The sequence below is a fragment of the Mauremys mutica genome, chromosome 11 (genome assembly GCF_020497125.1).
Source record: "Mauremys mutica isolate MM-2020 ecotype Southern chromosome 11, ASM2049712v1, whole genome shotgun sequence".
In the NCBI taxonomy this organism is placed as follows: domain Eukaryota; kingdom Metazoa; phylum Chordata; order Testudines; family Geoemydidae; genus Mauremys; species Mauremys mutica.
This window is the reverse complement of record NC_059082.1, coordinates 86,581,724-86,607,965: the sequence shown is the minus strand read 5'-3', so window position 1 is coordinate 86,607,965 and position 26,242 is coordinate 86,581,724. Positions and strand designations below refer to the sequence as shown.

The 26,242-nt window shown below is 44.8% G+C and overlaps 1 protein-coding gene and 1 long non-coding RNA gene across 2 annotated transcripts; one reads left to right on the top strand and one right to left on the bottom strand.

The window, feature by feature from the left end:
• Window positions 1–2,114: 2,114 nt before the first annotated feature.
• LOC123344708 (pro-thyrotropin-releasing hormone-like) lies at window positions 2,115–4,169 on the bottom strand. The gene is made up of 2 exons (XM_044981173.1): window positions 3,980–4,169; window positions 2,115–2,710 (listed from the first exon to the last, which is right to left on the bottom strand). The coding sequence occupies exons 1-2, from the start codon at window positions 4,167–4,169 to the stop codon at window positions 2,115–2,117; spliced, it is 786 nt and encodes a 261-aa protein (XP_044837108.1).
• LOC123344709 lies at window positions 3,464–6,749 on the top strand. Its single transcript, XR_006572627.1, has 3 exons — window positions 3,464–3,586; window positions 4,053–4,280; window positions 6,635–6,749. It is a non-coding gene; the product is annotated as an uncharacterized LOC123344709 (long non-coding RNA).
• Window positions 6,750–26,242: the final 19,493 nt, after the last annotated feature.

Sequence of the window (26,242 nt, the reverse complement as noted above, 5' to 3'; positions counted from 1 at the left end):
CTTCAGGGGGAAAAAAAGCTATATCATAGGAATTCTATGAAAAGGAACACTACGTTATAGGATGGAAGTTTTGTATTAAAATATTTTGATCAGATTAATCAAGTAGGATAAATCTGCTTTGAAAAACCAGATTTTTTTTAAAAGCCATGGGCTATATTGACAATAGTGCTACTATTTCTAACATAGCAGATGACCTCAACATCACTTGATAAATGTCTATTGATCAAGAAAATCAGTGTATCTAGAGGTAAGACCAGGAAATATGGAGTCAGCATTCCTAGTTCCTGTTCTTTGCTCTGCTGCTGATACACTGTGAAGTAGGTGAGTTGCGCTGTGTCTGATTTTAATAATAAACCTAGGGTGGTGTGCATTGCAGGCCAATTTGCATGTCCCCACAAACACACATACAACTATTTGTAGGTACATGTGCAAATGACTGCTTAGATATCTAATGTGAGAGGTGTGTGTTCAAATCCACAATCTATTCATGCAGTTGCAGTAACCAGGTCAGATTCCAATCTTAGTTACACCTGTGTAACTGGTTACTAAGCGCAGAGCATTAAGTGTTGTCCAAGCATTAAAGAATGGTGAATTACTCCATCTCTTGTCACTGGCATGAAAGGGTGTCTTTGTATAGACACATACCCATGCTGCACAGATTGACCGACATTTCAAGGTTCAACCTGTACATGTACCAAAGAAATAAAATTTCTTATGTTATGTAGAACCAGTCTGACTCAGACTAAAACATCCTTTTGTGTACAAGTCTCAGACTCAAATAACCAAAGTTCATTGTGTAGCTGTGTAACAAGGATGCTTGTGGGTTTATTCCAGATGCATATCTTTATTATAATACACAAGTAGAAGGTTTCAAAAGGGACTGTACTATCTTTTGTACAAATCAGCCTTCCACTTCAATAGCAAAATAGTTCTATATACAAACATGTAGTAACCACCAGGATGCAAGATAATGATTCCTAGAAAAATATTTTTCATATTAATTTAAACTCAAGAAGACTTGATATTTTTCATGTTATCGAATTGCATTTGCACAACCATAAAGGACACCCGAAGTTACAATGGGATTGACTATTGATGTTTATTAATTGTTCATGCTAAATAAACACCTTGCAGAATCTGTAGACCACATAAAGTGAAAACATTTTTTTATGGGGAGGGGGAGAAACTTAATTAGAAGAACAACAAAAATTCTCCTATGGAGAAAATGCCTGCTTGTTGCAATTTAAAATGTTGCTATCTAATAAAGAGAAGACATCGGTTTCAAATCAAATGACTGAAATGTAGATGTATTGATTAGAGGACCCTACTATGTAGTCACACACACGGCTCTTCTCAACTTGTTGAATTGTTATGACACGTTAAATGTCCTTGTTCTGTAGTTTTCTAAATGAAATATTGTTTGGTTTTGAGTCGTTTGTTTGAAGGCAAGGTTTAAAGCTAAACATCCAGTCTGTTACATACGCGCATAGTCTCTCTCTGCCCAGGAATTAATATTTATTATCAGAATAGGCTGAAGTGCATAAACGTACATGTTTCACTAATGTATTATTTAAAAGTAAAATCCTGTTAAATTTCATTTTGAAATCACTTCATATGTTGTTCTCTCCCTCTTTGTAAATTCACTTGTATTCACTTGTTGTCACTTGCATAAGAAGAGCCATGTAATTATTCTGCTTCATCATCTAGTAGCCTGAACTCATATAACGGGGCCATTCTAGTCCTCAGGGGTTACAATTGGTGATCCTGTAAGCCTGATCCTGTAAGATACTGAGCACCCTCAATTTCCATGTTGGTGGGAGTTGAAGGCACTCAGCACTTGGCAGGATTAAGCCTAGTCCCCCTGAGTCAGCAAAGTAAGCACATCCTTAACTTTAAATATGTGAGATGTGCCATTGACTTCAGTGGGACCATGCACATGCCTAAGTATCTGGCTGAATCAGGGCTTTAATCCTCGAGGACTTTAGCTTTATTTCTAAGGAGTTACTCATATGGCAGGTCAGCAGCAGCGGGGGGGGGGAATGAACAGAACTTTAAGTGGCCTGGCAGATCACACTGAATCAAATATAAATGATGGCCAATGCAATCGCCCTTTCTCACTCCTCTGCTCCTGCCTCACCTTCCCAAGCAAACCTCCTCCCAGGATGCTGCCGCTTCTCTTCTACTCTGCCGTTGTTGACATTATCTAGTAACTCGAGCAAGAAGCTGCCTTTGCTACAGTTGAAGGAATCCTGGAGGTCACAGGGGGCATCATAATCTGGGCTTTCAGAATCCATGTATCTTCTTCCAGGGTGCTGGCGTTTCTCCATGTCTTGGTCGCCCAGATCCAGCTTGTCATCCCAGCTCCTCTTGCCAGGATGCTGACGCTTGTTGTAAATCAGAGACCTCTTGCCCGGGTGTTGCCTTTTGGATAGTTCATTCAGATAGGCCAGTTGGGTGCTAGGGATATCAACATACTGGTCCCACAGTGACCTCCTTCCAGGATGCTGTCTCTTCTGCAGCTCCATGTCGCTGCCAAGGTCGTCGTCTTCCTCTCTTTTCCCTGGATGTTGTCTCTTCTGAGTTTCTCCATAAGTCACTTCTTCCTCATCTTCCCTTTTCCCAGGGTGCTGCCTCTTCTCTAGGTCACTGGGGAATCTCTTCCCAGGGTGTTGTCTTTTGGAAAACCAGTCTGGCTGAGGAGCGCTTGGTTCTGTCCAAGGAAATGACCAGCGTTAATGAACTTTCGTGATTATCATTATTCATCTGGAAGCTGAACTGTGAGCTCCCTGGGGTATATTTATTATAGCTCTGGAGGGAGCATAGGGTTATATGCCACTCCCAGTCGCACCACTGTAAACCTAGAGCAACTCTGTGGACTGGAATGGGGTTACTCTGGATGGGGTAGCCAAGTGCAGACTGACATATGATCATTTCAGCAAGGATGGTTTGAAAGAAAAAAAAATCCAGTCTGGAAAAGAATTGGGAGGGAATCCAATGATAGGACCCAATACGCTATTCTAGAGCATTGCACCATAGAAATTTGGGAAAGGGTGCTGCTGTAGAGTCAGGCCAGGGGCTGGAGGATGCATGCGCAGGGGCAGGGGGAGGCGCTTAGTTGCAGAGCCAGCAGAGGTGGGTACAGGGCAGGAGCTGCATGCCAGGGGAGGTGGTAGGGCTGAGTGGCAGGTAGAGGCAGGGGAGTAAAGGACATCTTGAAAGTTTGGGGACTCAGTGCAGCCAGTTCTTATGATTTTTATTGCATGTCTTGCAATATTTATACCTTTTCTTAAAGCCCCAGCTCCTGGATTCATGTGACTACCTGAGAATCTCCCCTTTCATTTAAAAAAAGAAAAGTAAGTTTCTAGGAAGGTGGGGGTGGGCTTTCTAGGGCCAGCTCCCTTCTCCCTTTGCTTCCGGCAACAGGATCTGCAGCTACCTGCACCTTTTCTTCCACAGGCTTCCGATCAGGGCCAGCTTCTGCTGCTGTGGCTGCTGGGAGCAGAGGATTTGTGAGATGTTGCCAGAGGCAGCCTGGGCACTCCATGGAAATTTGACACCTTGCTGTCCGACAGGGGGAGTGTGAGTGGTAAGGAGCATCTGATGTCCAGGTGACAAGGAGGCTAGCAGGGAGTAGCTGAGAATACGCTTGCCTGCTTTTAACTTTAGAGCTGCCCCTGCAGGAACCTTCTCTACAGGCAGGTTCATCACAGTGATTCTATCATCCCTTCTGAAGCATCTTCTACAGGATGCCAGGCTAGGTGGAGTATTGGTCTGATCTGGTGCAGCAGTTCCCAGGCTAGTAAAGCTCCCTAGGGAAGAGAACCTCTTTTCCTGATTTCTCTGTGTCACAGCTGGCCTAACTCTTCCCCCCTTTTATTTATTATTCTCAGGAAAGAAAAATAGACCCTAGGAACTAAGCACAATGAAATTAAAGATCTCCCTCTAAGTAGCGTGCTAACAGCACCAATGTCACGTCTACCTTTATTAGTCTCTTCCTCCTCTTCTGCTTTCTTGAGGATAGACCGAAGGATGATGCTTTCTGCCCTTTGCAGGATGTCATCCAAACGGCGTCTATCTCCATTCTCGTTTGCCTCTGGAATGGGCTGCCCCAGACTGACACAGACACTGGAGAGAGTGAGGGAGAGCAGCAGCAGCCGGATGGATGTCATTGTGGGAGAGGAGTTCCTGCAGCTTTCATGGGAAAGTAAAGGACAGGGGAGAGCAATGGAACAAAACCAACAACAATTACAGCGTACCCAGTAACTCAGGAAGAAGCCTGGGTAAGTACAAAGCGCTCTGAGCTGCCGCAGAGACTGGAGTGTCTCGTGGAAATTATTTCCTGTCCCTTTTAATTTTTCTGACCGCTCTCTCACTTTGTTTTGATGTGCTCCAAAGAATTTGTAAATTCTTTGTAAGTAATGTCGAGGGCTAGTTCACTTTCTGTACAGAACAGCTATTTGGGTTTTAGATGTCATATACATTTAGCATTTTTAATATCTCTTGATCAGACTATTCTAGTCTTCCCTTTTGAAACTGTTAGCATATTGTTTTGTATTTTACACATGTACGTACACCTGCCCCAAGGACGGCTTTCACTAAATAACTCCCTCTGTTAAACTAAAGGACTGCTTTAAAATAATCCCAGGGTTTGCAGCACAGTTTTGTTCTGCCTTTAGTTAGAAATCCACCTTAAATAAGCAATTGAGTTTTCCTTCTTGTGGGTACACACACAAAATAGGTGTGTGTGTGTGAGAGAGAGAGAGAGAGAATTGTGCACTCTTAGGTCAGGGTCTATCTTCTGTGTTTGGAAAGCACACTTTCTGGTCAAGTCAAAGAATATCACATTTTACAACGCACATGCATAAAACTAGTATCTACATTTGCTCTGATCTGTCTCTGGAATTTCTGAAGCACCTAGTACATTTTCTCTAAGTTCTGATCATTTATTTACCAAGCAGTGAAGTTCATTTCTGAAACCTATGTTACTATACATCCCATTTAGCTAAATAGCATCCCTAGCAGACTTGTTCAATGAAAGGAATACACCCTCTCTACTAAAAGTTTTAGAAGACAATACACCAGTTTCTAAACAGAAAACAAGTGTTAACTCTCTTAATGGCAGGCTTCTATTACTCTGACAAAATCCTTGAATAGTGGCTCTAACAGTGGCATGCTGAGGAATACTATGCTGTTCAGTACAATCTTAAGAAGAAAAGTTAAAGTAGGCAGCTTAAAAATATATAAATTACCTGGATTGTGTTTTGTGGGTTTGGTTGATCTTTCTCCCAAGAGGATCTTCAGTTCATTCCTTCTTTAGATATATTTGCACATCTGAGCTTCAGAGTTTTCCTTCTTTGCTACAGACACTTGCAGTATCCAATAGAACGGGTGCGAAGTTCTCTTTGGATGGCTAGTGCCTCCCTACTTATATTGTGCCGCCTCTGGACCCATTATGCAAATAGCTTTGAGCTAATTTAGTTGAGGTAGCTTTTTTTTTTTTCATTGATGTCAGAGATCTGAGTTTTGGACGCACTTTAAAATTGACAGTTGTTGCCAACCCCCTTGTATTAGCCCTGGACTCCAAATGCTGCTATTTTTCATCCCCTAAGGGGATTATACTGGATCTTATGCATCACAGAAAGGAGCTGCTTTATTTTTTTCTCCCCTGCTTAAACTGAGATGCTCCTATGCCTTATATTAAGCAAGCAGTGCAGAGTAAAGGCAAAGGGACAGGTAATTTACCATGCTAAGGAAACAAAACCATGGGGGTGGGGAAGGAGCACACAGGGCTAGATTTATACCAGCTGAGAATCTGACACAATATCCTGAGTGGCTACAAAAACTCTATTTAACTTCTAATTCCATCTTCTTTTCTTAGAGACGCTGTTCATAAACAATATGCTAGAATTTATAAGGCAAAGCAATGGATATCAAAATGCTACATAAAGCACTTATTTATTTTTATTATTATAACTGGCAATAATTCCTCTCTAAAGAATATAGCTATTTTAAAATATTTCCACATAGTACTGGTCAACATATATACCAGAGAGCCAAACTTGGAAAGTTAATGGACTGTATTAAAAATTAAGTACAAGAATATAAAGAAGTCTCAAGGAAAAATATAAATTAAAGCATCACTAGTTGAACCTGACTCTTTTTTTTTTTTTTTAAAGAGGTCAGACAGAAAGGTATTTGGGGAAGGGCGGGGGAGGGATATATCTTTTTCTAAGGCTTTTAGTCCTATCCCTACCACCAGCAAATAGACCCAAGAAGATTAACAATTGACTCTAAAACACACACAGCTAATTAAGTCCCAGTAGGGTGCAAAGAAAGGGCTAGCTCTTTCAAAATCCTTATTCTTGTGAGTAATCTTTACTGAGAGTAGTGGTCCTGTTCACCTCAGTGGGGTTACTCATATGAGTAAGAATTACTCAAAGGCATATTGGTTTTTAGGCTTTGACTCCAAGTTATTAATTTGAGTTTTACAAATGAAGGGATGGAACCAAGTAAAATTAACATTCTTCTGAATTCCCATTAATTAACACATTGTCACAAACACAGAATGGCCTTGTATATTCTTCTCTGTACTGTTATCAAAGAGTTTAATGATAAAATTGTTTTCTCTCTGTAGTAGTTGCTGACAGAAACCAGCCGCCAGATCTGCATGGATGCTCCTGCCCCTTTTCTTCATCTGCCACTAGCATTTAACTGCTCTCCAGGGTGCTATCCTGAAACCAGGATCAGAAGGTGTATTGGACATTATTACAATGCACCAGATTTAAGTCCATATCAGACATGTGCAGAGATCACCTGGTCCTGATCTGGCCCTACAAAATTGTATTTGTTGCTATTCCAACTAATTTGTGAATGGAATCCATGTGGAGCATCGTCTGAGGTGTATATTTGGGATCGGGAATCCCTGGTGTGTGAGCTGGCCCTTGACTTAGTAGCACAATTGTACCAGTTCCACTGTCTTTTGGGCCTTGGATCTGGGAGAGAAAAGGCAGCATTTGGCATGTGAATCCCTAATGGAAAAATCCTATAGAACCAAATATGGATGAAGCCAATAGCTTTCTATAGAAATTACCATAATGCCCATTGAATTGAATTTAAAAAGAGAACTTTTCTGTAGCTTTTTTGCAGAATTTTCTATTAAACTCTAAATGATGGATCAAAAAACCTACAGAGAGGTTATAACTATCTGTTAAATTCTCTAGGGGTAAAATCCTGGCTTCACTGAATTGGTTTCAATGGAGCCAGAATTTCATCCAAGGACTCTTCTATGAGGGATTGCGGTCACCGGTTGACTTTTGGCTTGCTATCTAAAGTTATCTTCAGGAATGAATGAGATACAACATATGCAGTCATGTCTGATCTTAGGGTACGTCTACACTACAAGACTATTTCGAATCTACTTAATTCGAATTTGTGGAATCGACCTTATGAAGTCGAATTTGTGTATCCACACTAAATACACTAATTCGACTGTCTGAGTCCACAGTAACGGGACCAGCGTCGACTTTGGAAGCAGTGCACTGTGGGAAGCTATCCCACAGTTCCCGCAGTCCCCGCTGCCCATTGGAATGCTGGGTAGAGCCCCCAATGCCTGCTGGGGGAAAAAATGTGTCGAGGGTGGGTTTGGGTAACTGTCATCATTCAACCGTCACTCCCGCCCTCTCTCCTTGAAAGCGCCGGCGGGAAATCTGTTCGCGCCCTTCTCTGGTCGGTTACAGCTCGGACGCCACAGCACTGCGAGCATGGAGCCCGCTGCGATCATCGCTGCACTTATGGCCGTTGTCAACTCCTCGCACCTTATCATCCACCTCTTCCACAGTCAGCTGCTGAGAAATCGGGCGAGGAGGCTCCGTCAGCGCGGTGAGGACAGGAAGTCACAGAGTGGCGCAGACCTCTCACAAAGCAGGGTACACCGCGCAGTGGAGATCATGGTGGCAATGGGTCAAGTTCATGGTGTGGAACGGCGATTCTGGGCCTGGGAATAAGCAGGGACTGGTGGGACCGCATAGTGCTGCAGGTCTGGGATGAATCACAGTGGCTGCGAAACTTCAGGATGCGTAAGGGCACTTTCCTTGAACTCTGTGACTTGCTGGCCCCTGCCCTGAAGCGCCAGGACACCCGGATGCGAGCAGCCCTGACTGTGCAGAAGCGAGTGGCCATAGCCCTCTGGAAACTTGCAACGCCAGACAGCTACCGGTCAGTAGCGAACCAGTTTGGCGTGGGCAAATCTACCATAGGACTTGCTGTGATTCAAGTAGCCCACGCAATCGTTGAGCAACTGCTCTCAAAGGTAGTGACTCTAGGAAACGTCCAGGTCGTCAGAGATGGCTTCGCCACGATGGGATTCCCAAACTGCGGTGGGGCTATAGATGGGATTCACATCCCTATCCTGGGACCAGCCCACCAGGCCAGCCATTACATTAACCGAAAGGGCTACTTTTCTATGGTGCTGCAAGCACTGGTGGACCATAGGGGATGTTTTACCAACATCTACGTTGGGTGGCCGGGCAAGGTTCATGACGCGCGTGTGTTCAGGAACTCTGGTCTGTTTAAACGCCTCCAGGCAGGTAGTTTCTTCCCGGACCACAAAATAATGGTTGGGGATGTGCAGATGCCTACAGTGATCCTCGGGGACCCAGCCTACCCGCTAATGCCCTGGCTCATGAAGCCCTATACAGGCGCCTTGGACAGTGAGAAGGAACTATTCAACTACCGGCTGAGCAAGTGCAGAATGGTGGTGGAGTGTGCTTTCGGACGTCTCAAGGGGAGATGGCGGAGCTTACTGACTCGCTTGGACCTCAGCGAAAAAAATATCCCCGTTGTTATTGCTGCTTGCTGTGTGCTCCACAATCTCTGTGAGAGCAAGGGGGAGACCTTTATGGCGGGATGGGAGGTTGAGGCAAATCGCCTGGCTGCTGATTACGCTCAGCCAGACAGCCGTGCCAATAGAAGATCCCAGCGGGAAGCGCTGTGCATCCGGGAGGCTTTGAAAGCTAGGTTCCTCGGAGAGCAGGGTAACCTATGACTGTCCACTTGATTTACAGAGAAGCTGAACCTGAGCCTGTTTCAGTGACTGTTGACTTCGATCTGCGGTTACATACCCCGTTCTCCAGGTTTCCCCCCTTCCAACACACGTTTTAAAATAAATTTAATGGAACACTGATTATTAACAAAGTTTTCTTTAATTATGAATTCCTGTTCTAGGGTTGAAACATGGACGCAGACTGTGGTGGGTACGGTGTGCACTGATGTACAGACCGCTTCTACACTAGAGGAATGACAGGCTCCTGCTCCTACAGCGGTCTCTGGGGGGAGGACGGTTGCAGGTGGGTGTGCAGGAAGGGGTGGGTTTGCAGGAAGGGGTGAGGGGTGCCGTCTTTGGGACGGAGTTTGGATGCAGGCTCTGGGCTGGGGGTTGGGGCGTAGGAAGGGATGAGGGGTGTGTGGGAAGGGTGAGTATGTGTCCGTGGATGAGGGCTCTTGCTGGGGCTCAGGGCATCGGAGAGGCTCGTGGCTAGGGTGGAAGGGCATGGTAAGGGCAGCCTGCCTTGCCATTTGTGGATGGCAGGCGCTAGGACCCTGGGGCAGCATACACCTCACAGACTGACCCGGGACAGCATACACCTCCCAGACTGAGCCTGGTGCCTAGTGACTGCAGTCTGTGTGTGTCCTGCTGTTGATCCTGCCCCCAAGTCTGTACCCTGGTAATGGAGGCTGTCCTATGCAATTAAAAAACCCCTCCCCCCCTTCACACAAAGTCTTCTGACAAGAAAAACGTGACGGGAACAGTGAATAACAACAAACTACTTTTAATACTCAACTACACAGTGGGGGGATGAAACTTGGATTTTGGACTGGGTGATCCAGGAAGGGAAGCACTTCTCAAAATTTATGGCATGAGAGCTGTGTGGTACATGAGCGCTCTGCTGAGGTGCAGTGACAGTTTTCACGGCCCCTAGCGCCCCTCCTTCTTGTTATTTTGGGTGAGGGGGGGACAGGACTTTGTGGCGGGGGATGGCGGTTGCAGATACAGTGCAGGGGGGCTCTCTCCTCCTGCCTGCGGTCCTGCAGAACATCTACAAGGCGCCGGAGCGTGTCCGTTTGCTCCCTCATTAGCCCAAGCAGCGTTTGAGTCACCTGCTGGTCTTCCTGCCGCCACCTGTCCTCCCGTTCGCTGTGTGAGCACTGGTGCTGACATAGGGTCTCCCTCCACTGTCTCTGCTCGGCCGCCTCGGCTCTGGAGCAGGCCATCAGTTCCGAGAACATGTCGTCCCTAGTCTTTTTCTTTCGCCGCCTAATCTGTGCCAGCCTCTGTGAGGGGGAAGCCGGGGCAGTTCGTGAAAGAGCCGCAGCTGTGTGATGGGAAAAAGGAAGTGATTTCCTTGAAAAGATACATGTTTGCGAACACTGAACACAATCTACTCAGTTTCTGTGAACAAGACCATACAGGGCACCTAGTCTCACGAGCTCTCAGGACAAGTTCGAGATTTCGGAATACGCTTTCATTGGCTGCGGTCTTGCACAGGAGATCGGACAAGCGGGGCGGTACAGCTGAATCCGTGTAGCAGCCAGGCCTGGTAAGCCCTACACTATAGGCTGCTTAACAGTTAATGGATAGCTGTGCCCTCCCGCTGAAGGCAATCTGGAAAGCATAAAGTCTGACCCTGTTCCAGCCCCTCGCGGCTGTGCCCGGGAATGATCACTGTATGCTTTTCCTCTGCGGCCTCCAACACGTGGCTGTTAAACGAAGGTCATTGCTATGCAAAGTAAAAGTCAAGCATTCACAATAGTAACAGTACACTAATTGCCCTAATTAGATGCAGCAGTCACCGAATGAGATTACCCTGAGGCGGGTCACTCGGAGAGAGAGAGAGAGGATGCTGCTAGAATCCCTGCACAGACCAGGACCGTATGCTGCCATGCTGGTGGAGGCAATGATTCCGCTGTACGTTAGGATGGCCTGGCGCGGAAGAGTGTGCTTCCACGGAGCACCAAATAAGGCACCTCTCCCCAGGAACCTCCTGCGGAGGCTTTTCGAGCTCCTGTACGAGAGCTTCATGGAAGTGTCCCAAGAGGATTTCTGTTCCATCCCTATATGTGTGGACCTTCTTTTTATATAGTTTTATATGGAAAAGTTTTTATATAGTTCTTATATAGTTTTTATTCCTGTTTTTTAAAAAATAAATGTTTCCATGTTTATAGCACTTACCGACTGATCCTTCCCCTGATTCTGAGTCCGGGTTAACGGCCGGGGAGGGTTGGTAGGGGATCTCTGTGAGGGTGATGAAGAGATCCTGGCTGTCGGGGAAAGCGGTATTGTAAGCGCTGTCGCCTGCGTCGTCCTCCACAAACCCTTCCTCATCTTCCCCATCGGCGAACATCGCCGAGGAACTGCCCGTCGACACTATCCCATCCTCAGAGTCCACGGTCACTGGTGGGGCAGTGGTGGCAGACCCACCTAGAATGGCATGCAGTGCCTCGTAGAAGCGGCATGTCTGGGGCTGGGCTCCGGAGCGTCCGTTTGCCGCTCTGACTTTTTGGTAGCCTTGTCTCAGGTCCTTGATTTTCACGCGGCACTGCGTTGTATCCCGGCTGTATCCTCTGAGTGCCATGGCTTTGGAGACCTTCTCGTAGGTCTTTGCATTCCGTTTGTTGGAGCGCAGCTCCGAAAGCACAGACTCCTCGCCCCACACAGCGATCAGATCCAGGACTTCCCGGTCTGTCCATGCTGGGTACCTCTTTCTATTCTGGGATTGCATGGACTCCTCTGCTGGAGAGCTCTGCATCGTTGAAGGTGCTGCTGAGCTCGCCCCGATGTCCAACCAGGACATCAGATTCAAAGTGCCCAGACAGGAAAAGGAATTCAAATTTTCCTGGGTCGTTTCCTGTGTGGCTGGTCAGAGAATCCAAGCTTGGACTGCTGTCCAGAGCGTCAACAGAGTGGTGCACTGCGGGATAGCTCCCGGAGCTACTAAGTTCGATTTGCATCCACACATAGCCTAATTCGAGATAGCCATGTCGAATTTAGCGCTACTCCCCTCGTCGGGGTGGAGTACCGAATTCGAACTAAAGAGCCCTCTAGGTCAAATTAAACGGCTTCCTGGTGTGGACGGTTGAGCGGTTAATTCGAATTAACGCTGCTAAATTCGATTTAAAGTCCTAGTGTAGACCAGGCCTTAGTTACAGGAGTGAAAATCTGAGCATCAAATCCTATTTCATTGACACAAGTGTAAATCTGGAGTAACTTCACTCCATGGAGTGTCTCTGGATTTAGACTATTGTTTAAATAGTTTTTTGTAAAGAATTTATCTTAAAATGAGCATTTTTTTTCTTCTTATTGGGATCAAAATCCTTTTCCTTAAGGAAGCCTGAGCAGCGATAAAGACGCCTTATAAACCAAACAGATTCACAGCTCTATAAAGCTGCTGTCATCTCTAATCTAAGAATCTGTCAACATTGCTTGCAGTATAACAGACAACATGACCCAAGATCTACAGGGTCAATATTGCAAAGAAATTAGATTCAAATATCATCAGGCTACTTTACTGTAACTAAGCAGTTATATTTCTTACCGTAAATAATAAAGAAATCCCATCAAAAACGGCAGAGTCTCTAGCACAGATTAAATTCATAGGGCAGGTGATTTTCAGAAAAGTGTTAGAGCTTTTCAGAAAGATGCAGAATGCTGTGTTAGGTTTTTAAGAGCCTTCAGTTATTTCAGAGAGGTGCTTGTTGAAGAGCAATAAATATCTAATTATGTATAGCTTAGGTGCAAGTTTACTCAACCACAGGCCTGATCCATAGCCCATAGAAGTCAATGGGAGTCTTTGGCCAGTATCCAATCTTCCAACTAGGTCTTTAGACTAAAGATCCTCAGCCGGTGTAAATCTAGCCCTTTGTGTTCCTATTGTGTTGTTTCCTTCTATGTATTTGAATTATCTGATTCTTTTAAAATTCTGCCACTTTTAATGAGGGCCAGATCCTGGTCCTTGAGGTAGTTAGGTGAAAAATGTATAAGGGAGATAAATCCTCATGCTTCAGGGTATAAACCATCCACTGTAGTAAAGTTCCCTCGGCAAAGGGTCCCCTGTTCCTTGCAAACAGCTCTCACCTCAAACCTTACAAACTCACTGCACCAAATATGTGTCTCAGGACATTTCTCCATAGAAAGAAACATGTAAGAGATCTACAGCAAGCTCGTGACTTGTCAAGATTCATAATCCTTGTGAGATGTACACATGGGTGATAATGGAATAAAAATTAGTCACAAGGGGTTAATGGCTCAGTGATGGTCCATTCGAGCAGAGGGGGGTTTAGCTGGTGATGCAATACAATGCTAAATTATTTAGGCTTGCCCAATACTAAGACTTTCAGTGGAAAACCATCAGAGGCAACTGCACACAATCAAAACCACTTGAATGTTTTAGAAAAAGGAACTTTACAAGAAGACGGGTTTGCCAGGTCTGTGAATAGAAACAAAAGGCTGTGCTCAGTATAACCCAGAGGAGGGAGAAGCACTCTGTATCTACTGACGAAGCCCCTTGTGGAGCGGGGGTGGTTTCATGAATCTGGGTCTTGTTCAGTCCATTGCAGAGCTGGTTGGTTTCACTTTAGGGGGAAACCCTACATTGTTAGACAGGCAAGGTAACCATTGATAAGTGTAGGTCGGACCTAGGTTTGCATTTTGTGACTTTGTAGTATTGTAACCAATTGTCGTTAAATTGGGACATGACATATAAAACAGAAGGAGGATTATTTAAGTGCTCACCAGTGCTGTGTGGTTTACAGGAGTGGTGGTTTAAGGTAAAACTGGGGTACACTGCACCTGTGGGGACAGAGGATCTGGGATTTCTGTGAGAAGCTGGATATCGCAGGGGAATAATTCAAAAGGACACAGGGACTGGGGTGCACCTATTAACCTGCAAAGCCAAGTTGGGCTGGCATAGCCCTGAGGAGAGTGCTTGAGTCAGTGGTGGAAAGGCCCCTGGTGGGAGGGAGGTGACACCCAGCCAGGCACAGGTAAGACTCCCTCACGCTGGAGGCAGGGGGTAACAAGGTAGCTCACAGTCCTGGGTGCCCCAGGAACTCTCTCAGTCCCAATGAGCAGTTTATTGCCCATAATTGCCCCTTTCCCTGAAGCATCATTGACCACTGTTGGAAGGCAGGATACTGGACTAAATGGACCATCTCCTCTGATGTGGCCTTTCCTGAGCAAATGAGCTGTGCCGAGGGGAACCACACAGAGCTGGAGATGATGTAAAGTGGTGTAGCTCCCTTGAAGTCAATGGCATTTGTGCCAATTTGCACCAGCTGGCGATCTGGCCCTCAAATATCCTCCTTCCACTCCCTCAGATCAGAAGTTGGTCACAAAGCACCTGACTATCCTTTCCTTTTCTATGGGCTGCAATAGCATATGGGGACCATGGTGCACCTCCTATTTAGCTATTCATCCACTGGCCAGACTCCAAACCTCTCACTGTGTAGGTCCATGGTGGAGATTCCTGCTGGTGAGCACATCCCTGAGCTAGTACTGTGGTGGATGCACTATAAATACCCTAGACAGTCATGTTCCCAGGGTTAGTGAGGCCCCTATCATAACTTTTCTGCACCCAGCTCCTCAACATGCAGCAGAACAGCACTGATTCTTCTGTATTCAAGATTATCACCTGCAGTCCTGACCTGGGACAGAACATTTAGCCCTGGGAAAGTTTGTTCTTTTTTTTCAAGACAAAAAACACTACCTACAGTTAGAATGGCCCTACACTATTTTCTCTCTCTGCTTCTGCAGTCAGCCAGGGAAGAGAGCTAGGGAACAAATTCTATGCTTTACCACACAAGGAAGGAAAGCAGTGGAGCAGAGGCTTTGTGGGGGCTTCTGTCCCATGAGCTGGGCCTGGGAGCAGGGAATCTGCATTTGCTAGTTGGAAAGGGTGGGGAAGGAAGCATGAAAATAATATTAAGAAAATGTTCTAGAAAAGGGAAGGTCAGAAACCCAAATGACCTAGAACAATGCAGATGACAGTGAGCCTCCGGCAGCATGGGAGCCATCAATAGAACAGCCTCTGTGCAATCAAGTGTATGGCTGTAGATTGTTTAGTTCAGTCAAGTTCAGCATGAGGTGCAGCATTTCCATGCCCAGTGTGGTAAATTTCATAACCATCTTTGGTCATCTTGTCAGCTACTTCTTCCAAATCCCCACAGAAGAGCCATGCACCATGGGTTAGATTGTGCCTAGCCACACCCCGCCCCCAATGCAGCAAGACTGCCCAAGGGGGGTGAGAAAGGACTGGAGAGAGCTGAATGGCAAATGGTGAGGGGAGACGCAAGGGCATCTCTGCTCCATGCTTGCCCAGTGCTCCCAGAGGCATTGAACGGCCTCACACACAGTGCTTCTGGGAACAGCTGCCAGCGTGTAGCCCCTCATGCAATATCAACAGTGGCTTAAAGCTACAGCCTGGGCCTACATTAGCTCACTTTTCTTTGGGGGGATTTCTCTCTGAGGGGGTATTTGAAATATTTTCAGATTCATCTAGCCAAGGATACTCCAGCATTCTACTGAAACCAAGAAGTTCAGACAGCTTCCATGAACACATGCACACCGGATTAGCTCATGGAAAAACTAATAACTTGATATTAAAACTCTGTTCTCCACACGAATGTATTTCGTCCTGGGGTAAAAAGAATCTCATTTGTTCACTTAAGATGTGGCAGGTCAATATAGTGTGTTCCTTGGCTCTCTGGAGATCATGTGATAGCTAAGACTTAAGCTTTTGGAGCTACATAAGGCTTTAATTCTGACGTTATGGTGTAATGGTGTAATGACCACCATAAAGGGATGATGCTATGTGTCTTCCACAGGCAGCTCTATGTGGTGTTGAAACATTACACGTGTCAGCTGGAAAGAGAACTCCGTTCTTGGGACAGATCAGTCTTCTCTTTTAATTCTGAAATGTGGCGTTCTCTGCATTCAGGAGCAAGGTAATGGTGGCTTAGTTGCAGCAGGAGCTCCAGCCTCAGGGCTTGGCTACACTTGCAGATGTGCAGCGCTGGGAGTTAAAGCTGTCTTCGTACAGCTGTATAGGGAAGGTGCTGGAGTGTGGCCACACTGACAGACAGCTACCAGCGCTGCAGTGTGGCCACATTTGCAGCATTTGCTGCGGTGTTGGGAGTGGTGCATTATGGGCAGCTATCCCAGCGTTCAAGTGGCTGCAACGTGCTTTTCAAAAGACGGGAGTTGGGTGGAGTGTGACAGGGAGCGTGGAGGGGGGAGAGAGAGAGAGAGTGGATTTTTGGAGCCGACACTGTGTCAGCTCCCTGCCTTGCAAATTCTGACTATTTTCCCGACGCCTCATTCACTCTTAAATGCAAACAGCCTGCAGACCAGATAAGCAGCTGCTCTGACGGACTCCCTTTCCCCCCTCTCCCCCCCGCCGTGCTGTTTCTCTCCTCAAGCAAACACTAGCTGTAGACATTCATCCCCCTGCCTGCCTCATTCACAGCAAACAGGAGCTGTTTGTTTTTTAGATGAGCAGCTCCGGGAGCCCCGAATTCACAACAAAACAAAGAGAGGCATCATAACAAAACAAAGAGAGTTCTTTAGTTAAAAGCATTATGGGAAAATTCTGCTGGAGGTCAATTACAGCGCTTTTGGTGGCCACACTGGCAGAGCAGCGCTGCATCACCAGCGCTGCAATAGTTATTCCCGAGACAGAGCAGGAGTACAGCCAGGGAGATGCAGCGCTGTATGTGCCTTGCAAGTATGGATGGTGTGTAAGTTGCAGCGCTGTAAACCCACCACCAGTGCTGCAACTCTCCAGTGTAGCCAAGCCCTCAGAGAAAGCTCTGGCCAGCGATCTAAAGGCACTGATTATCCATTGTTATGCTCCTTGTGCGGTCATTTGCATTAGCACAAAATGAATGCAAAGTGAGTGTAAAACACCATCCAATGCAAATGGCCGTGCCTTACCCTCACTTTCTACAGGGGTAAATGACTACATAAGGTGCAGGTCAATGGAGAATCAGGCCCTAAGTTTTATACTCTATCTTCAATTTGTGTGCTGGCCATAGCCAAAGCAACAAGATGTCCTATGATACCACCATGGAATTAAAGAAGTAATTTTACTAATTAGTAAATTAAACAGGGGACCAGAGGGGAAGAGGGAGGAAGAATTGCATTTGTTTCATACAGGCCTTTATAAAAGTAAAACACAACAGCCGTGCTGTTAACATTCAGCTGAGCTGCTGGCTTCCAGCAAGGCTGTCCTGATAAGCCCCTGAAGCCAAGCATGCCTTCCAAATTAAAAAGATGAGGATGTTTTTGTCATGTGTCTGAAGGCTTCAGTAATTCTGAATGGATTCCTAATCTCACCTTGGTATAGCTTTTTTCCCCCCTTCAGTTCATCACCTTTTCTCAATCATTTTAGCCTTGTTCTCCCGTCCTTTTAAGGCTTTCAAAAGCAACTGGATTGTAATCTTTCAAAGTAGTGGTTAGCTGCTGAATCACAAAGTACCAAATTGAAGTCAATGGAGCTACGATGATTTACCCCAGCTGAGGATCTGGCCTAGGAGCCTTTAGTTCTGTGTAAACATTTATTTGTACCATAAACATTGCTGAACAATTCATTGGTTCTATTTTTTCAGCACTTGTGGCATTAGGCCACAGCCCAGCCCTTCATTCCTAGACTTCATCTTCCTGATGTTTTTAATGTGATCCTACCTTCCTAATGGCATCTATCATGTCCCTTCCTCCTGGCTCAGGCAATGGGATATGTGTCTGTCTGTCAGAAGTTAAATGTAATCTACAAAGTCACCAGCAGAAGGTGCTATATAGCTGCACCAGCAACAATGCTCCCCTCCTCTCTGGCCAAGCGCATGGATTACTTGAGATGTCAGATGTCCTCCACCCCAGGTGAGCTGCAGTTCCAGGCTCATGCTCAGAGCTCCCATCACAACACCCAGCAAGGAGGGGCTATGATTTAATGTGTTCATACCACAGGGTAGCACCCATGTACCACATATGATTAGAGTGTGCAGTGTGACAAATGGAATGCCGAGAAGACAGCAGGAATCCTTCCCACCAGGCCACGCAGGTGCAAGCTGATCTGGGATTCACACTGAGAGAATGATATCGGAAAAAAAAAAACGTGCCTTGATACCTCAGGAAGTTTAGAGGAGTTAATGTTCCAGCAGCCAGGGATTGCAGGAGGCAAGGATGCCCCAGCCGTGCCCATTTGCTCCTGGGAATGCCCTTTATGCTGATAGGAGGGGCATGGTATTGTGCTGCTACACTGGCACTGTGCTGCCAGAAATTCCCTTTAGCCCGAGAGACTCCTCAGGGGGCTGGTTGCTGACTTTCTGACTCTTTTAGGCCCAAGAGTCAGGCGCATAACTTCAGTGGGGTTGTGTGGGGTGAAATTCAACAGCCTGGGGCCCCACATTTCCTTTTTACAGCCATCCTTTCAAAAAAGACACTCCCTAAATGCATCAGTTCAAAGATAATGTGACTAATTGTGCAGTGAGGGGTGAGGAAGGAGGTCAGTTTCATTTATCATTAATAAAATGTGTCCAGCTAGAGTTTAAATAAAGGGATCCCCTCAGAGAAACCAGTTAAAAGGGGCATGATCCTGCCTTCCTGGTGCACCGCTGAGCAGAGATCTTCTAGTAGTGTAAAATGTGTCGCTCCATCGATTTTTCAATGGATCATTTTATTTCAATGGAGCTATGCCAATTTATACAGGCTGAGAATCAGACTCTTCCAGTGACTTTCTAGGCAATTAGTGCTGTGTATGATTGTGTTAAAAAGCATAGCATAGCTTTTAATGAACTTCTTTAAAGGGGGATGCTTATATTTAAACATTTCCAAAGGACTTTTGTTTTATTAACAATACTTTTGCTGTCTGACCTGTGGCAAATAGTCTTTTTTCATATACTAATTTATTGTATCACCCAGCCTTTGCTGTATTAAATTTTCTCCTGAAACTGATCTTTCAGTCATGTAAAAGATGTCTGGAGGTTGAATTTATTAGTAGTGATAATACTCTCTGCACAATTACTCATGATCATTTTGAACCTATGATTTTAGGGAGCTGTTTGTCTGAAATTACAGGGCCACATTTGGTGCTGGGTTTTGCCCTCTGGAACCTTGGGGTTGCACAGGGACATATCTGCTATCATGCCAGCACTATCTTGCTGTGATATGATTCAGTGATTTATGAATTTAAGGGACATATACCATGAAGCATGAGGGTTTAAAACAACTGCTGACTGCCTGGAGTTAGGAAGAAACTTCTCCCTGGGCAGATTATTGAAGAGATGTCCATTGTGGATTATTGGCCAGTGCTGGAGATGGGCTACTGACCTAGATAGACTGTTGATCTGATTTGAGATAGCAGTTCCTAGGGGGATCATGTAATGTAACAGTTGCTATGGAAACTGCTCTTCTTTTATTGAACTGTTGAATAAAAAATTGTCGCATGAAATTAATGTGCAGCCTGCCAGAGTGTGTGACGCTCAGTAAAGTGGAACAGAGAGTTTAAGTGATTTGCCCAACTTCACACATCCTTTCAGTAGAAGAGTTGGGAACAGAATCCAGGAGCCCCTTCTCCACTCTGATCACTTACAGTTTGGCAGAATTCCCCCATTCACCGTGACAAATATTTCATAATGAATCAAAAAGACCTGTGCTTTTCTACTTAAAAATAGTATCTACGTGCCATTGCTTCCATCTGTAAGCTGGAGAGACATATCCGTCTTAGATATTTATAGCATGTCATTCCTTGTAGTAGGTACAAATTATCACTGATCACTAAATCTAGCTTCCTGTCCCTTGAAATGATTGCATTGTCTCGGTTACCCAGATGCTGTTTCACCATTTCAAAATGGCAGCAAGAGTGGGTTGTTCTCTGGAGTCTTTTTTTTTTCTTGCACTGGTGTAAATCCATTGCAGTAAGTGGGGTTTCATGAGCATGAATGAGAGGAAAATCAGACCCTCTCTCTCTCTCTCTCTCCCCCCAGGAGAATCTGAAATTGTTTTTAAGTTGAATCTCCCCTTCTAATTTGCTCCTTGACTGGGACTAATCAGGGAGACAATGAGGAAGACTGCTGTCATGCACAGTTCATGAACAGCTGCCTCTTTCTCTGACACATGGGGCAATGGCATCCAAAATATAAATTCTCAGGTGTCAGAATGTAAACTGGTCATCCTGTAGGCAAGGGGGAGAGGATTTTCCTTGCCCAGGATACTACATTGCACAATTATCCAGGTGCATTTTTGTTGTCATGGGAGGGTGGCTTCACCTTCTTCCTCCTCTATCTTTATTTGTGTAGCATCAGAGGTGTGCTAGGCATACATTACTGAAACATCAGATACTGGTCATGCAAGAGGCAAGATTCCAGACCAGGCGGTCAAGTGAGCTGCCCTGATCTGGAAGCCCATCTGTGCTATTAAAATGTGTCTAGCTAATGCAGATTAAAACACCAATGGACCTAGTTATGTATGAAGTCACTTTGTGCAAGCCTGCCTCAATGAAGTCATAAGCAGAAGCTGCATAACTGGGCCCCTGTGTAACAGGTATGCCCAGCTATGAGCACTGCGGCAGAGATCTCAGCAGAATGTGCATATCCCACCTGGCTTCATTTCAGGTACACCAGAAACCTGGGAAATAATAAATAAGAATACTTAGCTGGGGAGGGCAAATCTATGAAACTGAGGCGAGAGCTTGTCTTCCTTGTCTCTATTCTTGTTCTAGCCTCAGGCTCTGTCCATGGTGCTGAATGCTCATGCAGCTACTTGGTTCAAACCCTGGCAGGAGATTATTGGTTTTGTTTCTGGCTCAGGACGTGAGGCCTGGCTCACACGTTTCTGGGTAGCTGCTGAGTTAGGTCATGTGACTGAATTGCCTATGAGTATTTGGGAATTAACATGACCATGTATACAGAGTGTGGATTAAGATGAAATGGGGTCCTGATCCAATACAACAGGAGGGCTTTGGTTTCTGTGGGGCCCTTCGAATTCTTGCCCTTCCCTCCCACGCAGAAAACAAATCAAAGGGCCTCCAACTTATTACCTGCTTGTGGCATTCCTTGCCATCCCTTCTGCTTCCACATCCTCTCTGATGGCGGTGAGGAGGCTCACCACCATCATCTGATGCCAACTTTTCTGGATTTATGAGCCCCTGCCTAGTTCAAGGTCTGGATTTGTGGATCCTGCCTTAATCACCACTGAATATGGGCCCATCTCTAGTTGCCAGTTAACCCACAAGCTCTCAGATGTCAGGAATAGAAGCTGGTTCTGGAGTCCCTTGAAGAGTTTACTCAGATGCCAAAAAAAAGTTCCTGGTTCCATAATTTAACAATTAGCTTATGGGAGGCCAGTGTTTCAGTGTGACTGAAACACGGGCTAACACCTCTGAGCAGGCAAATTCTACACAAAATAGTCATTTTGTCTGGATAAATATGGAAGAATCCTCTTCTAAGACATGTTTTTCTGCATCCTTTCCCCACCATTTAGAACTGAAGGATCATCGCTTGCAGACCAATAAAACCGTGAGCTTGCTAAATCCCACATGGGCATACAAGTGAAATCTCTACAAGGACAAAATGATCTGTTTGGCATTTTAATGCCAATGCCAAGACCACAAGCCAGACCACCCTATGCAACTGAGCTGCCATCGAGAAAGTGAAAAAATCTTTCATTCCTTTGAAAACAAAGACAATCACAGGACTAGGTCATCTCAGAAGTGAGATTCAGCATATTATCCTTCTAGAGGAGAACTGCAGGTCTAAAACACGGTTCCTTCACCCCATAGAACTCCCTCAGTGGAATTTGGAGGGCAGGGGTTGGGGCAGATGGGTTTGGAGCCAAGGGCCAAAGGACACCATGGCATCCTCCCCAGTGGATCATGGAGTGGAAATCTGATTAGGAGTTAATGCTGTTTGTCTAGATGTACCCCCTAAAGACTGGAGGGGGTGGATTCATTGGAATCTTTTTGCAGAGCGAACCTTTCAGAGTTTCTTGATCCCTTAGGAGGAGGGTGTCTGGGCACCTCTTGCTCACAACCAGTGTGAGGAGGGGGCAAACACATCATCAGGCATGAGGAAAAGCAAAAGTCTTTGGGAACGTTATTACTGATTCATGCTACTGAACATCCCTACAAGCTCGGATGGCTAGTACGGAATCCCACTGTACTGTAAATGTCACAGAAGAACAAAAGCCCAGCAGAGGTCCTAACTGTGAAATCTTTCAGTTGCTGCCTCGTTCTTCAGAGACGATAGGAATGATACAACCTAATTCGATAGCTGCCAGCCTGAGAGTTTTGGACACTTTTCATGTTTGCAAAGCTACAAGCTTAATATCTTGAATTCCTTGAAACTAATAGGAATCCCTTTGAGGAAACTTAATATAGGCAGAGAGTAGATATTCTGGCTTGGCTAATGAATAGGACTGGTACTGAATGAGATGAGGGCATTAATTTATGAGCAGGGAAGTTCTTAATAGAATTACTGAGCAAATTCCACCTGGATTGCAAACAAATCCCCTTAACAATTTACATCCATAAAGAGCAGAGAAGTCTATTGTACTTGGAAGCGAGGAAAAAACTTCCATACAGTTCAGAACTGCATTTATTTATACTCCCTTTCAGCAACATGTCACTTATATCAGCTAAACTGATTTACAGTTTAATGAGAAAGCAAAACCAAGGCTTTATGACATTAATCCCACATATCAGTTCGCTGACAGACTTTTCAATACTAAACAGCACATTATGAAGTCAGCACTTGACAGGATTAATTGTATACTTAAGAGTCAGTTTAACTCACAGTTTGTTCCTTCTGGGGTAGCAGTGGTTCAGAATTAAAGATCTCAGCGGATCTCACTGTAATGTTTCTTTATTCTGTAATTAACTCTGCCATGTTTTATGCAAGGTCATTTTTATAGGATTCCAGTAAAATGGGGCTGTGAATGCACCACAAAGAGAGAGAATGATCATCTTTCAGAAAGGACATTTTTATGAGCTTGGATGGCAGAATAAATTGTCCAATGCCCATCCACCGGGTTTCAAACCAAACAGGGTTGCTTAATGAAATAGAAAAGGCAGAACCCAATACCACTGGGCACCAAAAGCAACAGCTGTCCATCCTGTGGTCTCATCACTGCTGTTAATGATGGTGCAGCAGTCAAGAGATCCTTACTCAATTCCAAACAAGGAATTAGTCATAGGAAAAAGCAAATTTCAAGAGTTCAGTATGCCTTGTAAAGAAGTTACTGCTGAGCTGTGGATAAACTGATGGTGCAGGAAGGTAGCAGAATAATGGAGATATTTGATTTATGAATGATGGAAAAGGCAGGTTTCCAGCTTGCTTTTAAATGACAAGCAGGTAGGATTTTCTGATTCATACTGTTTGTCTCATACCTTGTATAGGACAAGTCTGGGCTGGCATGCTGGATGTTGCTATTTCCCTTAAACAGTGCACTCCTTACAAGTGTAACATATTAGCTCATTTTCTTTTGTGCTACTTTAAGTCATGTGGATGAATTATTTTACCCTGGATGCTGACACATCCTAATTATGCTGGCAGAGCTCAAAGGATGGGAGCAGAGATACTTCCCCCAAATGTCATTGGATGTGAGGAAGATCTCAGGATACACTTGCACATCTTGGAACACTGTGTTCATGTTACTAAACAAAAAAAAATCCTCCCTGGAAGACTAAAGAACTCTTGCAGTGGTAGTGCACATCATAGTCTATCAAACGAGAGAGAAAGGACTTCAATGGAAGTGTGTCTGAGAGACAATGAATATAAACTGAGTAAGGAGCTCAGGGGTCGGGGCCTTCAGATCTCTTCAAGATTGACTGTAGAATGACTTCCTCTTGAAAATTGGACAGTTCGTTCATGGCAGCTTTTAAATTTAAAAATAAAGAATCATTTGTTTGCTGCTTTCAGTTGCTGTCAGCTGCTATTAATTTATACAGATTATTCAAAATAGTGCCCTAAATCCTTGCTAAAGGATGTAGTTTAAATGGGTTTTGTTGTTGCCGTTGCTATATGCATTTATGTCTGGTTATCCACCTGGATCCAATATGAAAGAGAAACAGGGCTAATGAGAGAACCGGACAAGCAGGCTGGTTGCTCTTGTGCCTGAATATGTAAATAGCAGTAATTAATCTAAGTTCAGTTTAAAGCAGAGGAAGTGCAAGCAGAAAGTCATATTTATAAAGGGGCCTCGAGCTGGGGTCCAGTTCTGGAGGCACAGTTTTGTTTTCAGGTACCAATGTGCTTGAACTATTCACCATAAATAACGTTTGTTACAAGTAACCCCTTTTTATGATTAATGAATTGTCCAGGAACTGATCCCTATTTTCTACAAATATATTCGTTATTCTAAGTAGACACTAACTATTTGTCCCAATCCTTTACTGACAGTTTGCTTTGATTTATTCATCAGTCATGGCCCAGGCTGTGAGGTTCATCACCCCTAAAAATGAATGTTAATTGCTATTAATATCATTCATTTGTATTGCAAAAGTGCCTGCAGGCCCCAATCAGGGATCAGAACTCTATTGTGCTTGGTGCTGTATGCACGAGTAAAACAAAGGACAACCTCCTGCCTGGAAGAGCTCACAATCTAGGAGTATGACAAGATGCAAACAAGTGGATGAAACAGACAGAGTAAGTGAGATGACAAGGTAACCGTAAACCTCTTGAAGTTTTGCATAAATGTGTCATTTCAGAGGTCTCAGTAGTCCCCAGGTCACGACCAGCCTCCTCAGTGCCAGATGGAATTGTTTCATAGTCATCAGAATAGAGGCAGGTTTTAAGGAGGGGTCTGAATTTTGATCAGGAGTTCACAAAGGAGCTCGTTGAAGTGAACAAGCAGGCGTCGCTGGCAGAATGACGGCAGCTTTTTGCTCTCTGATTGGGTGTCTGATACATTAATGCACGTTCTCAGTGAACAGAGACTTACACACTTCCAGGATGAGTTTTCAGACAATAACCATTTGTATTAAAATTCAGAAAACTATCAAGATTTGTGACCATTTTAATGAATTCCAGGTGGCTGGCTGGCTATCTAATCTACCTGCCTATCTGGCCCCTAGTGACTTAGTATTTAATCATGGGTCTACTCTAGAATAGCAACTAATATAGCCATGCAAATGGCAGAATCGTCAACTCGGAGATTTTATTGTCAAAATATTCGAACACCAGTATGGTGGGTGGTTTTTTGTTTTTTTTTACTCTTTGATCAACTTTAGATAATATGTTAGACATCTTACTACCGGATCTGTGAGTACAACAAATAATAGTTAGACATCCACATACTATAATTTGCGCCCACAAGTAATGGTGCCTGCACAACTGGAGGTTGTTTTAAAAATCAACCCTCAGCTGCGGTAAGACTGAGGAATGGGGGCCATAAACTGTCTGGAAAAGCTACACCTTAGATATTGCTAATAACCTCGTATTATTGTTGCTTATGTTGGCATATACAAAATGTGTCTGTAAGGAGGCTTTTAGCAGGAGAAGTTCACTGGGTCTTTGGTATTAGAACAGACCCCTTCTCTGAGGGGTTGAGTTAATTATCTGGCTAATGTGATCGGAGATTTCACATGATGCACTTCATGTAAAACGGCTCTCTAGCTCACCATTCCCTGTAATTTGGATGAAGGTCACCACACAACAAAGAGACTAGGGGACTTTTAAAAACCCAGCCTTTGTGCAAGTAAAGCACAATTTCTTCCTGACTTGCAATGTGCATAATGACAGGGACCTTCGCATCATTTACGTCTTCAAAATAATTTCCTGAGGCTACATAATAACAATAAGTTTCTTTCACTGACTTCACTGGGGGCTCTTATGAGGGGGCCAACAAAATGAACTGAGAAGTAAGGGGCACTCAGCTGCTATTTGGAAATAGAGATTATAATTAAGCCTCTTTCCATCAGTCAAATACTGGACATCCCACTCAACAGTCCTGACCCTCTGAGAAGGGGAAGATGGGTGTGTGACCAGCAAGGCAGGCTGAGAAGAACCGTAAGTCCAGAAATGTATTTATTATCGGGTGTTTAGAAACATGCAGTAATGACTGCTGTGATATATTTGTGGGCTCCTAGGAACTTCGCAGCCATGCACACAATGCTGTATTGTGCGAAGCGGTCTTTTAAAAACCTCCACTACAAAATGAACTGCATTGACAGGCTAGGGCTGAACTCTGGCTTTTCCTTTC